This window comes from Hyalella azteca, unplaced genomic scaffold, assembly GCF_000764305.2.
Source record: "Hyalella azteca isolate HAZT.00-mixed unplaced genomic scaffold, Hazt_2.0.2 contig17878, whole genome shotgun sequence".
In the NCBI taxonomy this organism is placed as follows: Eukaryota; Metazoa; Arthropoda; class Malacostraca; order Amphipoda; family Hyalellidae; genus Hyalella; species Hyalella azteca.
In genome coordinates, this window is record NW_025947647.1 from 1 (window position 1) to 15,014 (window position 15,014).

Consider the following 15,014-nt stretch of genomic DNA (forward strand, 5'->3'; position numbering starts at 1 on the left):
GCTATAGCACATTTCAAAAAATTTAAATGAAACTTACACTTGATTATTTGTGTAATTTAGTGATGTTATTTGGAATTATTTTAGCCTGATATTTTACCCTACATTCTGATTGATGATTTAGTCCATTAAAGGCCTCATTACGTGAGTTTTCTTCCAGCAGGTATCATTAAATATAATTTTATGGTAATTTTAGGTTTGAATTTTTGTTATCAGAATAAAGATGATCTCGATGCCCCCATCATCGATAACGAATTATGAATCTGTTTGTACAGAATAGCATAATTTATCGTAAATTAATGTCAGTTTTAAATATCGTTCTGCGGCAGAACTGATCGCCGGCCGTCACTATTGTCAACTGAATTAGAGAAGTTTTATTTACACTATTAATATAATTGTTGGCAAAATCAATTATTGATTCCTTGCATAAGATTACTGTAGAATTTAGCATCTTTTTACTTGGATTTCATTCGCTAATTACTTCATTTGACTAATCTCTACGACTGAGCCAAGGGNAGATGTGTATAAGAGACAGACTTATCTCTACTAGTTGACCCTACGACATATTCGGACGACTTTTTATTAAGACTTATTCCGACAACTTGAGCCGACGACGTATTCCTGCTAATTGAGCCTATACTCCCTATTCAAACATCTGGAGACTTAATTATGATTTTCGTAACATAATAAAAACGAAGCTACGAAACTCAAAATTTACCAAAGCAATAGGCGAACAAAAAATTAATCGAAGCAATATAAAATTAAGCAAATTTTCTAAACATACATCGCGTGCAGAACAGGATGAAAATAATAAACAAAATAAGTGTAAAATGTTATAATAAAATGGTACATGTCAGAAAAGTGAAAGATTAACTTATATTACAAAGAAATTGAAATACAAAGTGAGAAGTAATCGCGTTCTTATCAAGATAGGTATTCTGATAAATTTAAACTTGTGTGTTATTACGAAAGTTTGAATGAATCAATTACGAAACATATAAGTAGCCAATAAGCCTTATTCTTTATTTATACCTTATATTTACTTATACTTACTTCAGCCATGCACATAGAGGGGCTCTAGTCGTAGCGCGTCTTACATTATTCAAATTATTATCATTATTTATTGTATCATTTATGCTATTTAAGTAGATAATGTATAACTCTATTAGTTATCACAATACGCATGATAGTGAAGTGGATGAAGGCGTATAGTGAAATAGCTTCACTGCTATTTGAGCGGCTATGAGAAGAATAAAAATCTAAGGACGAATTTCTCAATGGAACGGAGACGCCGAGCTCTTAAGGTTAGCTTCCATGAAGCTTATTCGACAAATTTCATCGAATTGAATAAAAATTGTACAGAAATTTTGTATGCAATTCGTCAAAACATAATTGAAAAAAGATCCTGGATTGATGTTAACTTAATGAACTAAAAGATGTATCCAGTAAATACCTCATTAGCAACGATTATTAGCAGGCCTGGTAAGGATCTACCGTATTCCATCTTTAGGAGCGGCATAACGTCTAGTTAAAATCCATCCGAACAACTATAACCATTCAATTTCCTAAAATTCGCTTGGAAATCGCGCTTTGCTACAAAATTTTATCGGGATAAAAATATTCATTCATTGCAGTTCCCTTGCCATATCAGAGATTCGTAAACTAAGAATTTTGCGGGACTGTTTCGTCACGTTGAGCTGGTGCGAAATATCAGTTAACATTAAATGCATGCAATTCATGATACGCAATAGAGTTTATACGGGCATTATAATGAACGCGGAAAATGAAAAAATGTTTAACGCGGGTAATGAAAAGAAAAACAGACGTTACCCTCCTAATATATTCATGCATATCGAGTATCAAAGTACGTAAAAAGCTTATAATATTTGAGCACACGGATTTTACAGATAATAGAAAAGTCAGTATTTGATGTGATGTGTATATTCCAAATAAAAAAAAACACGGAAAAATACGAGTACGAGTATAGTACTCGTATGGAATTAACGTAAAGATAATAACAGAGATTATCTTCTTGAAAATAATGGAAATTCTTAGGAAACAAAGTAAATGCGAGAGCTTCTTAATCATATTTTATTTATAATGTAAAAATCCGTACCTTATATTTAGCTTATACTCTCTTGTACTCATAATGGGAAGATCGGCAGGAAGTATAAAATTCACAATATTACAAAGAATTGTGGAGATTCAAACGCGCATCACGCATACAGGATAATAACAAAATGTGAACAGTGCAAAAGTAAAAAAAATAGTGAAACGAGCGTAATAGCAAATTATTTTGATGAGTAATATAGCTGTCTTTTCTGTCTCGATTAAATTTTATTAGCAAGCACTGTGCAGTGGCAGCAGGAGTAAAAAGATTTGAAGCAAGGTAAAACAAATTACATGCAAATATGTCTCGTTGAAGGAAAATATTTACTATACTATAACTACAATTTAAAAAAAAATTGGTCTTTTCAGAATACTGATCCATACATAAAATTGAACGTGAATAAGGAAAGCTCAAAGAAACTTCATACAAAGTAACGAGAATTGGAATACGCTTCAGCACACGTTTCATTTTTCATACAAATGTATGAAATTATTTTAATCCAACAACTATACTTCACGAAGTTGATGCGAGATGAAATTGTTTATTACGGACATTGATGTGCTCATTATCGTCATGATTATTAATGTCATGTTAAACGTCCCTATATAGCAGCATTGCAGTGCTCTTGGCAGAACCTTAGTCATCTTACAAATTAGTTAAAAATTCCATGCAAGGATAATTTTCTCTTCAGGCAAATTAAAATCTATCATACGAAGAAAACTTCAACCACGAATGAATATCTCGCACAATTTTGAGGTAAACAAATTATTTTGAAAAACTTCACAGCCTTGAATCATCAACAACAAGTTCGTTGTTAACTCCACCGTTATCTTTCTTGGCTTCTTGTCTTCTGGCTCTGCAAAATAAAGGAAAATAAAAAATAAAAGTGTGATGATGAATAAACTACAAACACTCACAGGCAAATATAATAAATAATAATACTGGGGTAAAGGAAAAATTAATACGAGGAAAATAACGACGGAGAGTAATAATAAGCTAGAATAATCCCGTAGGGAATATTTATTGAACTCACCCGTAGAGTCTCTGGTCTTCGAGGTAGTCTCTGTGGCAGCGTGAAAAACATTACAGAATTTCAGGACAGGTGACAAGACTGGGAAGGTTGAGTAAAGAGGGAGTATTTGGGGAAGGAGAGAAGGACTTGGGGAAGATAGAAGGACTTGGGGAAGGAGAGAAGAACTAGGGGAAAAATGAAGGACTTGGGGAAGAAAGAAAGACTTGGGGAAGGAGGGAAGGACTTGGGAAGGAGAGAAGGACTTGGGGAAGAAAGAAGGACTTGAGGAAGGAGGGAAGGACTTGGGGAAGGTGGAAGAGAGGACTTCTACAAGAATATCAGCACAGATCTTCACTAACGATCAGCAGAATACCTACAGTGCGAATTCCTTTCAGTGGGAGAATTAACAGTTGGCATATAACGCATTTAATAAATGAGGGGGGGTTACGCACGTTATACAACTACGTAACATGAGGGGCGGGGGCTTGCATGTGTGCAGCATGTTGGGGGTGCTTTGCTATTTGTGTAACACACGATTTTGTGCAACATTGTAACTGTGTAACACGAGGCTTCACACAAAAGAGTTAACCGTGTAACAAATGTGCACAGAACTTGTTCAATGTGTTAGTGCTTGAGTGGTACGACATGTTTAATGTCTTATGATTTGCCTAATTTCAGTGTAAAACATTACTCGTGATAAGTCTGAATTGATGCGCACTTATGAAGTTTATTTCGACACCGCAAGTTAGTCAGCTCATGAATGATAGTAAACTAGTGAATATATCACTCAGTATAGATGTGTTCAACTCACAATATTCCGTAGGCTTCGGCATCCCTAGTGAATAAATAAGAAACGTAAGCACATGGCTCATGATAACTACATAGATAAAAAAGATGCACAACTACGGTAATTAACACAATTTTACTTTGGTGACTTTAATAAGAAGATGCAAACGATATATTTGCTCAGAGCAGCAAGAACCTAGAGCTAAGCAGAGCATTCCAAATAAAATGATTCAAAGCTCTGCATCGATATGTATAATGTAAAAGTTTCACCATGCATCACTGCAAAGTGTGATGTATAATATAAACGTTTCACCATGCATCTCTGCAACGTGTGATGAATAATGCTAACGTTTCACTATGCATCCCTGCAAAGTGATGTATGATGTAAACGTTTCACCATGCATCCCTGAAAAGTGTGATGAATAATGCTGACGTTTCGCTATGCATCCCTGCAAAGTGATGTATGATGCAATTGTTTCACTATGCATCACTGTTAAGTGTGATGAATGGAAGTGATGAATGGAAGTGGTGGAAAGCGAGAGTGATGGGAAGAAGGATTGCCGCATAAATGTTTTATCAGTAATTAGTAATAAAAGTTGAAATACCGAAGCTGCTGATAAATTTAGGTATTGACGGTTGGCTGGTGGTGGAACGGTGCCATGATTGGCTTGGCTGGTAGTGGAACGGTGCCATGATTGGATTGGCTGGTAGTGGAACGGAGCCATGATTGGATTGGCTGGTATTGGCTGCTATTGCGAGTTTTATGAAATGTATCACGGTATGAGTGAGAGTAAAATTTAATGAACAACTAAATAGAATAGAATAGAAAAAATATGTAAAATATTGGGCATGAAAGATGTCAGGGAGGCTCGAATTGCAGAATTGCTAAGTTTCAAACTGTCAGGCAGAAGAAGATATGTAAAAATGTATAATGTCCGGTAATAATAACAGCAGAACTGACCAAGAAAAGAAGCAGATTGTTAAGAAAATGATATTTCAGGATAGTACAGAGCGACCAGAATTTGAAAAAATCGTCTAATAGCGCCCGAATTCAATAAATTTTAGGATATTACAGCGACAATTTAATGAAATTTGGATATTTCGGTCATGAGCAGACTACAACAGAGCGACTGGCTTACATCAACAAAAATGTCGGGCTAGAATAGAACAACTGGCTTTCATCAAAAAAATGTTGAGCTAGAACAGAGCGATTGGTTTTCATCAACGAAAATGTCGAGCTAGAACAGAGCGACTGGTTTTCATCAACGAAAATGTCGAGCTAGAACAGTGCGACTGGTTTTTAAAAACAAAAATGTCAGGTTACAAGAGAACAACTTGCTTTCATTAATAAAAATGTCGAGCTAGAACAGAGCGACTGGTTTTTAACAACCAAATTTTCGGGCTAGAACAGGGCAACTGGTTTCAACAACGAAAATGTCGGGCTAGAACAGAGCGACTGGCTTTCATAGAGCGACTGGTTTTCATCAACGAAAATGTCGAGCTAGAACAGAGCGACTAGTTTTTAACGACAAAAATGTCAGGTTATAAGAGAACAACTTGCTTTCATCAATAAAAATGTCGAGCTAGAACAGAGCGGCTGGTTTTAACAACCAAATTTTCGGGCTAGAACAGGGCAACTGGTTAAAACAACGAAAATGTCGGGCTAACAGAGCTACAGGGTGCAGACTTACTGCGATAGATTTTGGGCACGTCTTTAGTCCAGCTGAAGAAGTGATGAACAGGATGAGTTCTGAGTTCACATGTTTGTGTAAATGATGCGATTGTTCGACGGTTTCGAGTGTGGGATCTCATGAACGCGGGAACCAAAAAGCGTGTGAACCGTACTGTTCTTGGGAGTGTTGGATCTCATGAACGTGGAACCTAAAATCGTGTGAACCGTACTGTTCTTGGGAGTGTTGGATCTCATGAACGTGGAACCTAAAAGCGTGTGAACCGTACTGTTCTTGGGAGTGTTGGATCTCATGAACGTGGGAACCTAAAATCGTGTGAACCGTAATGTTTTTGGGAGTGTGGGACCTCATGAACGTGATGACAGCGTGTAAACCATACTGTTATTTGGAGCGTGAAGTCTTACGTAAGAAAACTCAGAAACGCGAGTGTAGGACTCGTTACTGTCAAGAAATAACGAGTTTGGCCAGGAAGGATGAACGTACATTTAATTATTGGGATAATATATTTTATTTTTAATCAGGAAGACAGTTTCTAGGGCAAAGGCGATGTAGACTGCCTACATAATTGATGTTGGGACAACTTAGTGGCAGAAATAACCGAGGGAAGTGAAGGATGAATTTGGGATTCATAAAAAAATAATGTAAACATTCTCAGATTTCCCAACATTCGGCAGATAAGAGGAGAAAACACTGCGCGAATAAAATTTATTTTCTTAAGTTTTCAAGTGTAGATAACGATGATGAAAATTCACATGACTACATAAAAGACTCACCGATCAGCCGCCCCCTTCTGGAAAATAGCGGAAATCTCCTCGAAAGTTTTGTTCTTGGTCTCAGGCACGAGGTAGTACGTGAAGATCCAGAACACGGCGAGCAGGAAGCTGAACGGCAGGAACGTGTAGTTGTCGAACGTATCCTGTGGGGGATACGCAGGAGTGAGGGGCATGGGAGGAGTGAGGGGCATGGGAGGAGTGAGGGGCACGGTAGGGGTGAGGGGCACGGTAGGGGTGAGGGGCACGGTAGGGGTGAGGGGCACGGTAGGAGTGAGGGGCACGGCAGGAGGGAGGGGCACGGCAGGAGTGAGGGGCACGGCAGTAGTAAGGGGAGGGCATGGACATGCACATGACATTTGTGACGCATGGACATGCATATGACATTTGTAACGCAAGGAAATGCACATGTCACAGTATGTATATGTCAATACATTAATGCTTTATTTCCCCACACAAACCTGCATCTTGGGGAAGCCAATACCGACGAGGAAATTGGACAGCCAATTGACCAGGACGGCGATGGACATGGCGGCGGGACGCGTGCCCTGCGTGAAGAGCTCGGCCGTGATCATCCACGGGATGCTGCCCGGCCCGATGGCGAAGAAGATGACGAAGCACAGCGTGCTGATCACCGACATGAACTTCATCCAGTCCATCATCACCTGTACGATGATCAGGAGCATTAGGATGATGGTGATGATGCACCTGTATGAGCAGACTGATGGTGATGACGCACCTGTATGAGCAGACTGATGGTGATGATGTAAGAATAGTACAGAACCTGTAGAGTAGGAGGAAGAGTAGTACAGAACCTGTGGAGTAGGAGGAAGAGTAGTACAGAACCAGTGGAGTAGAAGTAAGAATAGTACATAAGCTGTAGAGTAGGAGTAAGGGTAGTACAAAACCTGGCAAGTGAGAATAAGAGTAGTAAAGAAGCTGGCAGGACAAAAAGTGGTGGAAGTGAAGAAACTGTTATGTAAGAGATTTTAATACTGTTGTTGTTCTTGTTGTTTTTGTCGTTGTTGATAATGTTGATCTTTGGCAGCCGGTCACGCCGTTAAGCCCACGCTGCATAGGAAGGCCACCACCTGAGTCGCTCGGAACAAAGTTGTGCGACGGATGTTGTGCCTGCCCGGAGCCTGGGTGCAGCCAGCTCCGGGTACTCGAGCAGAATATGTTTGACGGTGTGAGGCAGGGTATGACACTGAGGGCACAGGTCCGAGTGGGTGCAGTCTAGGTGGTGTTGGGCAGCGTATGATAATGAGGGCATAGGTCTGAGTGAGGGTAGACTAGGCAGTGTTTGAAGGAGTATAGTGAGGGATGGTGACCACAGCGGAGTCTGCTGAGGTGCACCTTGTCTGCACGGCTCAACTGCTCTTCTGTATGACTGAGGTCTGGCGGTAAGACATCTATTCTATTTTTGATTGGTGGAATTTAAGAGTGCATTCGTGGTTAGTTGTATCTGTATACGTTTGATGAAGTTGGCTGGGTATGTGGGCGGGGGTTAGGAGTTAAGTGTTGAGAGATTATAGTTAATGGTGTGTTATTTGTCTGGGTTTTAAGGATAAGTGCTGAAGGTGATGGCAAGGTGCTGAGAGGGTCGTGGAACGCTAATGAAAGCAATTAGGTGCCGTTCATTCCTAGGTGTTCCTTCAGAATGAGGACTTTGGTGTCTGCATGAACGTGACCGGATGGTCTGGTTTGGGTGCCACCGAGTGCGATTCTTAGCGCTGTGTTTTGTAAGGTAGGTGGTTGAAGGAGGTGAGATAGTGGGTGCCCAGGCTGGACAGACATAATCCAGCACTGAACGAATATATTGCACGTACAATAGTGTGAGGGATTACTAGTTCTGCTCGAATGCTGAGAGCCCTAAATATGCGCTCACTGCTGGACTATGCCAATCCTGTAGCAGTAGCAGGAAGATATGGCGATATAGCATTATAATAGCACCATAATGACTCTATAATGTTGAAGACATCACGCACAGCATTAATGCCGGATAGTTGTTGCGAGAGCTGCATGATGACGCCGATGGTAAGAGGCATGCGCAGCGCCTTGGACCTGATGAGCTGCATCACCGAGAAGTGAGCCTCTGTTTGGTTGGCCGCCTCTTCGGCGCGCATCTCTTCGATGTCTTCCTCGACGTTGCTAGACGCCCGCAGCCGACGTAGAGCTGGGATATTAATTTATCGCCGCGTCAGCAGCAGGTAGCGCGGGGACTCAGGACAGACCGGCAGCAGCACCAGCTGCAGCACCGCGGGCACCAACGCCAGGCCTGTTATGTATAAACAGTGTGTGAACAAACTGTGCTGCAATAATAATATTATTTATAAACATTTGAATTTTACATAAATTAGGTCTTATTTCAAGAAAAAAATATTGCGGCCATCCGTTAATATTATTCGCAATTCGTTAACAAACTGTGCTGCAATAGTAACATCATTTATAAATATTTGATTTTTGTAGAAATTAGGTCTTATTTTATTACATTTTTTTGGCGGCCATCCGTTAATATTATTAGTATATAATTTGTAATTCATTAATATATATATCTGAATCTTGTAGAAATTAGGTTTTATTTTATGAGAAATTTTTTCGCAAACGTCTGTCAATAACATTAGTAATCGTAATCGTTCGTAATCGCTCCATAATGTTGAGGAGAAACTTAGAAATTACGGATAATATTTGGATATATAGGTTGTAAATACACACATACGACGGTTCTGGGAGAATAGATACTGAAATTCCAGGTATGCTAAAGAATCCATCATTAAATCTGTCAATTGTGGGAGTATAGATACTAGAAACGGACGAATGGAAGGAATATGAGAGTATAGATACTAGAAACGAACAATTGTGGGAGTATAGATACTAGAAACGAACGATTGTGGGAGTATAGATACTAGAAACGGACGATTGTGGGAGTATAGATACTAGAAACGAACAATTGTGGGAGTATAGATACTAGAAACGAACAATTGTGGGAGTATAGATACTAGAAACGGACGATTGTGGGAGTATAGATACTAGAAACGGACGATTGTGAGTGTATAGATACTAGAAACGGACGAATGGGAGAGTATAGATACTAGAAACGGACGATTGTGGGAGTATAGATACTAGAAACGGACGATTGTGAGTGTATAGATACTAGAAACGGACGAATGGGAGAGTATAGATACTAGAAACGGACGATTGTGGGAGTATAGATACTAAAAACGGACGAATGTGAGTGTATAGATACTAGAAACGGACGAATGTGAGTGTATAGATACTAGAAACGAACGATTGTGAGTGTATAGATACTAGAAACGGACGAATGGGAGAGTATAGATAATAGAAACGGACGATAGTGGGAGTATAGATACTAGAAAATGATGAATTTGTGGTAGTAATAGATACTCGAATCCATCTATTGTGACAGTTTATGTGTACTCGAAATGATCGATAGCAAGAATATAGATAAGCAAACATAACAAATACGAGGGAATATATATTCTAATACGTCTTTAATGAACGTTTAGATAGAACGTTTAGATTTAAAATTTTAGCTTCATTTTCCTGTGCTTCTAATTCGCACATTTTAGCACCTTTGTATATTTTAAAAAAACAGATGCCTTGTTTGAATCCAGCGTTTAGCTCTTATCCACTTAAAATTGTTGGTATAGGTTTGGCCTGTTATTTGCTTTGTCTCTGATCACTGTCACTTCAAGTTTCAAATTCTGTTTATATTAATTTCAACTGTATACTAGCTTCTGAATGTATCGGTAATCTAGAATTTTCGAACTGGAAACGAAAATGGACTCGGAAAATTTTGTATGATGATATGGTGAATTTTTGTGGAATTTTCTTCGCTTTTAAATTTCTACTGGATACGATGGATGCGAGAGTATTAGATACATGAATACGATGGATGTGAAAGTATAGATACTCGAACCCGTCGATTGTGGGAGTATAGATACTCGAATACGACGGATTCGAGAGTATATATATTAGGACCTGTCGATTGCGGGAGTATAGATACTCGAATACGACGAATGTGAGAGTATAGATACTAGAACCTGTTGATTGTGGGAGTATAGATACTCGAATACGGAATATCTATTCCAAAAGAACGGCCCTTCCATCATGGTGGAAGGAAACTCCGATATTATTCCTTCCCAGAAATAGGATTAACGCACATAAAAAAAACGAACGTACCCAGCAATATGAACGTACCCAGCAATATGAACGTACCCAGCAATATGAACGTACCCAGCAATATGATCCAGTGGTCGGAGTTGCCCAGCAGTTGTTCGATGCCCAGCACTTGGGACAGGAGGAGGCCCACGGTGACAGCGAGCTGGTTGACCGTGCCCAGCCCGCCCCGCAGGTTCAGGGGGGCGATCTCGCTGATGTACATGGGCACCAACGAGGTGTTCAGTCCTGTCAATATTTATTCCTGTTACTTTTACGTACAAACCGTAATTACTTCTACGTATAAACCCTAATTACTTTTACGTACAAACCCTAATTACTTTTACGTACAAACCATAATTACTTCTACGTGCAAACCCTAATTACTTTTACGAACAAACCCTAATTACTTTTACGTACAAACCGTAATTACTTTTACGTACAAACCCTAATTACTTTTACGTACAAACCCTAATTACTTTTACGTACAAACCGTAATAATAATGAATTATTATTGATGAATCAAATTCCTAGACATCGACGAAAGATTTTCGTCCGGAATCTCTTACCTAATGTAGAAGAAATAATAATAACAGCATAATAACTCTTTACATCGAAGATTAATAGGCACGGTATAACTATCTAGAATCTCTTATATAATCTGGAGAATATAATAATAGCCTAATAAATTACTTAGGAAACTAATATAAAATAAATATAGGAATAAATTAGGAATAAATTACTTAGGAAACCTAATTACTTACAGGCCTAATAAATTAGAAAATTTCCAGTGAATTCAAACTAAATGATGTAGAAGAGAAGGTATCAAATCCTGGTTTGAAATAAGTAAGTTAGATCGTCATAATGATCGTGCTGGTATCATCATAATGATCGTGCTGGTATCATCATAATGATCGTGCTGGTAAGTACATACCTAACTCAACTAATGAATTATTATTGATGAATCAAATTCCTAGACATCGACGAAAGATTATATTACAAATTCTCGTATATAATCTAGAAAATATAATAATAACAGCATAATAACTCGTTAATACGAAGATTAATAGTCAAAGTATGACTATCTAGAATCTCGTATATAATCTGGGGAATATAATAATAGCCAAATAAATTTATGCGAAAATTTCTACTGAATTTACCAGGATATCTATGTAGAAAAAAAAGGTATCAAATACTCGTTTGAAATAAGAAAGGTAGCGTGGGACAAACTATATACAGCGATCGTGCTGGCATCATCATAATGATCGTACTGGCATAATGATCGTGCTGGTACCATCATGACGATTGAGCTGGTATTAAAACGATGGTGACCACAATGATGGTGATCACAATGATAGTGACCACAATGATAGTGACCACAATGATAGTGACCACAATGATAGTGACCACAATGATAGTGACCACAATGATAGTGACCACAATGATAGTGACCACAATGATAGTGACCACAATGATAGTGACCACAATGATAGTGACCACAATGATAGTGACCACAATGATAGTGACCACAATGATAGTGACCACAATGATAGTGACCACAATGATAGTGACCACAATGATAGTGACCACAATGATAGTGACCACAATGATAGTGACCACAATGATAGTGACCACAATGATAGTGACCACAATGATAGTGACCACAATGATAGTGACCACAATGATAGTGACCACAATGATAGTGACCACAATGATAGTGACCACAATGATAGTGACCACAATGATAGTGANATATAGACATGTATCGTAGGTTCTATATCACTACACAGAAATATATCGTAGGTTCTATATCACTATATAACAACATATCGTAGGCTCTATATCGCTGCGTCGTGCGACGCAAACTAGCGAAAACATATAAAAATATTTTGTTCCATAACATGAAGTCCCAAGTACATAATTTACTCCCTATATTATTTATAATAATTTCTCCATTTAAATAGAAATTTGATGAAACGGAAATTAATACGTTCGTGACTTTTATTCCGACATCTACAGTTCTGGCCTTTGATTGAAAAATTACTATTTCTATACACTGGTAAGAAAAAAATGCTACCAATAAGTAGCTGTTAAACAGACACACACATTTTCTGCTCGTAGCACTGATACGTCCATTAGCCGGGTAAAACATGGGTCAGGATAACCTACACAAGGTTCAATAAATTCATTGCTATTGGTACAAAATCTCGAATTTTTTCTGAGTGTAAAGTTAGAAATATTTCAATCTTACCTGCCGACTTTGTTTCCGACGAATCCACCAGCGAAGCCTCCAACCATACCGCCGATAGCGAAGATAGACACGGCGATAGCGAACAAAAAGTTCTGCAAGTCATGTTCGATGTAGTCGCCGTAGCGAGCTTTGTAGCAATCATCGATGAACTTCAGTATCACTGATTCTGGAGCGTTGATAACGCCCGTGTTGAAGCCGAACTGGAACATGCCCAGTACAGCGGCGAATATCGCGTAGCACAGGAAGCATGTCAGACCCTGGAAAAGAAATGGTAAAGCTATAATTTTAAGCTAAAAAGCACAGTTACAATTTTAAGCTGGAAAGCACAGTTACAATTTTAAGCTGAAAGGTACAGCTACAATAGAATGCTGGAAAATACAGCTACAATTCTAAGCTAAAAGGTAGAGCTACAATATTAGGCTGAAAAGTACAGCTACAATATTCTGCTGAAAGGTACAGCTACAATATTATGCTGAAAAGTACAGCTACAATATTATGCTTTAAAGTACAGCTACAATATTCTGCTGAAAGGTACAGCTACAATATTATGCTGAAAAGCACAGCTACAATATTATGCTGAAAGGAACAGCTACAATATTCTGCTGAAAGGTAGAGCTACAATATTCTGCTGAAAATCATTACAGATTTCCACGAGAGATAATTATGATTTCCAATGATAATTTTCATGCGTATAGATCGTTCGGTGGTGTGGCTTCTAAACTTCAAGTCACACAAATCATGAAAGTTGGCGCAGAGAACAAAAAAAAAATGCCCATAATTCAGAATAACGACTGATAGCCAGGAAATAAGGAAGCTGCCCTATAAAATCGAAACTCGATTTAATGTTGGAAAATTGCAAGTATTTTATTAAAATGTTATTTCTGCATCGAAGCAAGTCCTTGTGCTGCGTTTTAGTACAACAACTCAACGATTGTTTTAACTCTAATACTGCATGACATAAAAAACGTATTTTTACAATGCATTTCATTTCATAAAAATGCAGGGTATTGCAACTTATTCGTACATGATATTTCCTCGCAGGTTCTTATCTACGGATTTTTTCTGACATATTTATTTTTGCATGAAATTAGAAATACTAAGAGGACCTAAAAAAATAATGTTCTTCTATCATTTCAGACACTTGAAAGTAAATACCATAGCTGCAAATCTTGATGACATCAGTAGAGTGAAATAATATCAAGAAATTTTTCAAACGTCATTCATTTTCCCAAATAAAAGTTGAACTAAATTGTGAAACCAAAATAAAATTTCAAAGGAAATTCAATCTTAGTTCGCTCTGCCATGCACTGCATCACAAGTTCCCAGTTGGTCCGCCAAATACTCAGACCGCGGACGCGGTATCAGCGGTTGGCTTACATTCGTGGCGAAGGAAATAGCTTCCAGGATTATTTCCATCACGGGGAGAACCGGAAAGTGATAAGGAAAAGATAAGCCGTCCAGAGGAGCCAATCACTTGGGACCTTCGTTGATGACACGGAAAATTGGCTTTACTCAGCGAATCAATTCCTGTCCGAAACTGCCCGGCACGAAACAGAAACGAATACGAACAACTGGCGCACGTTGCATACGTTCTGAGGTATGCAACTGTCGTCAGTTCTACGTCTCAAGTTAGATGTCCTCTTCCGCTATTATTATTTTGAAGGCAAATTTAGTTTAATATGGTCATCACAACTAGGCGCATTATTAGTCCGAATTTCAACAACGGCTGATATTGTTTAAAACTAGCAAACGATAACGATCTTGTGACAGATAATCTTGGGATATGTTTCATAATGCCGTTATTCCCTGACCGTTCAAACCCACATTTAGCATCTCACATCCTAGTTATGTTTGAAAATTTAACGGTAACTAACTTTTTCGCAACGCTTCACATATATGCTCCTAGCAAATAATTAAAAGTAAGATTTTATCTTTGAATGTAACTTTTTAATTTGCATTTTTCGACGTCCCAGTATCCTGGCTATGCGCCCAACAGCTCTGGCCGTGTATATTTGCAGCGCCAAGCTTCAAACACACATACATACACAAATTAGAAAAATATACATAAATTATTATTTATTATAAATTATAGTAATTGCACCAAAAATGGGCAGAAAAATGAGTGATATTGAAAATTATATAAAGCAAATATTATTGAATAATGGCAACTAATAATGTACACGACATTAATTTCACCAACTTCAGGTTATTTGTTATT

At 38.3% G+C, this 15,014-nt stretch overlaps 1 protein-coding gene across 1 annotated transcript; it reads right to left on the reverse strand.

The window, feature by feature from the left end:
• Positions 1–817: 817 nt before the first annotated feature.
• Positions 818–14,212, reverse strand: LOC108668455 (glucose transporter type 1-like). Its single transcript, XM_047885425.1, is given in 10 exon segments — positions 818–2,963; positions 6,370–6,512; positions 6,828–7,031; positions 7,106–7,135; positions 7,167–7,181; positions 8,355–8,644; positions 10,624–10,794; positions 11,706–11,713; positions 12,797–13,086; positions 14,174–14,212. Coding segments are annotated over 10 exon segments (1,266 nt in total). The 3' UTR covers positions 818–2,887.
• Between the last annotated feature and the right edge of the window lie 802 nt (positions 14,213–15,014).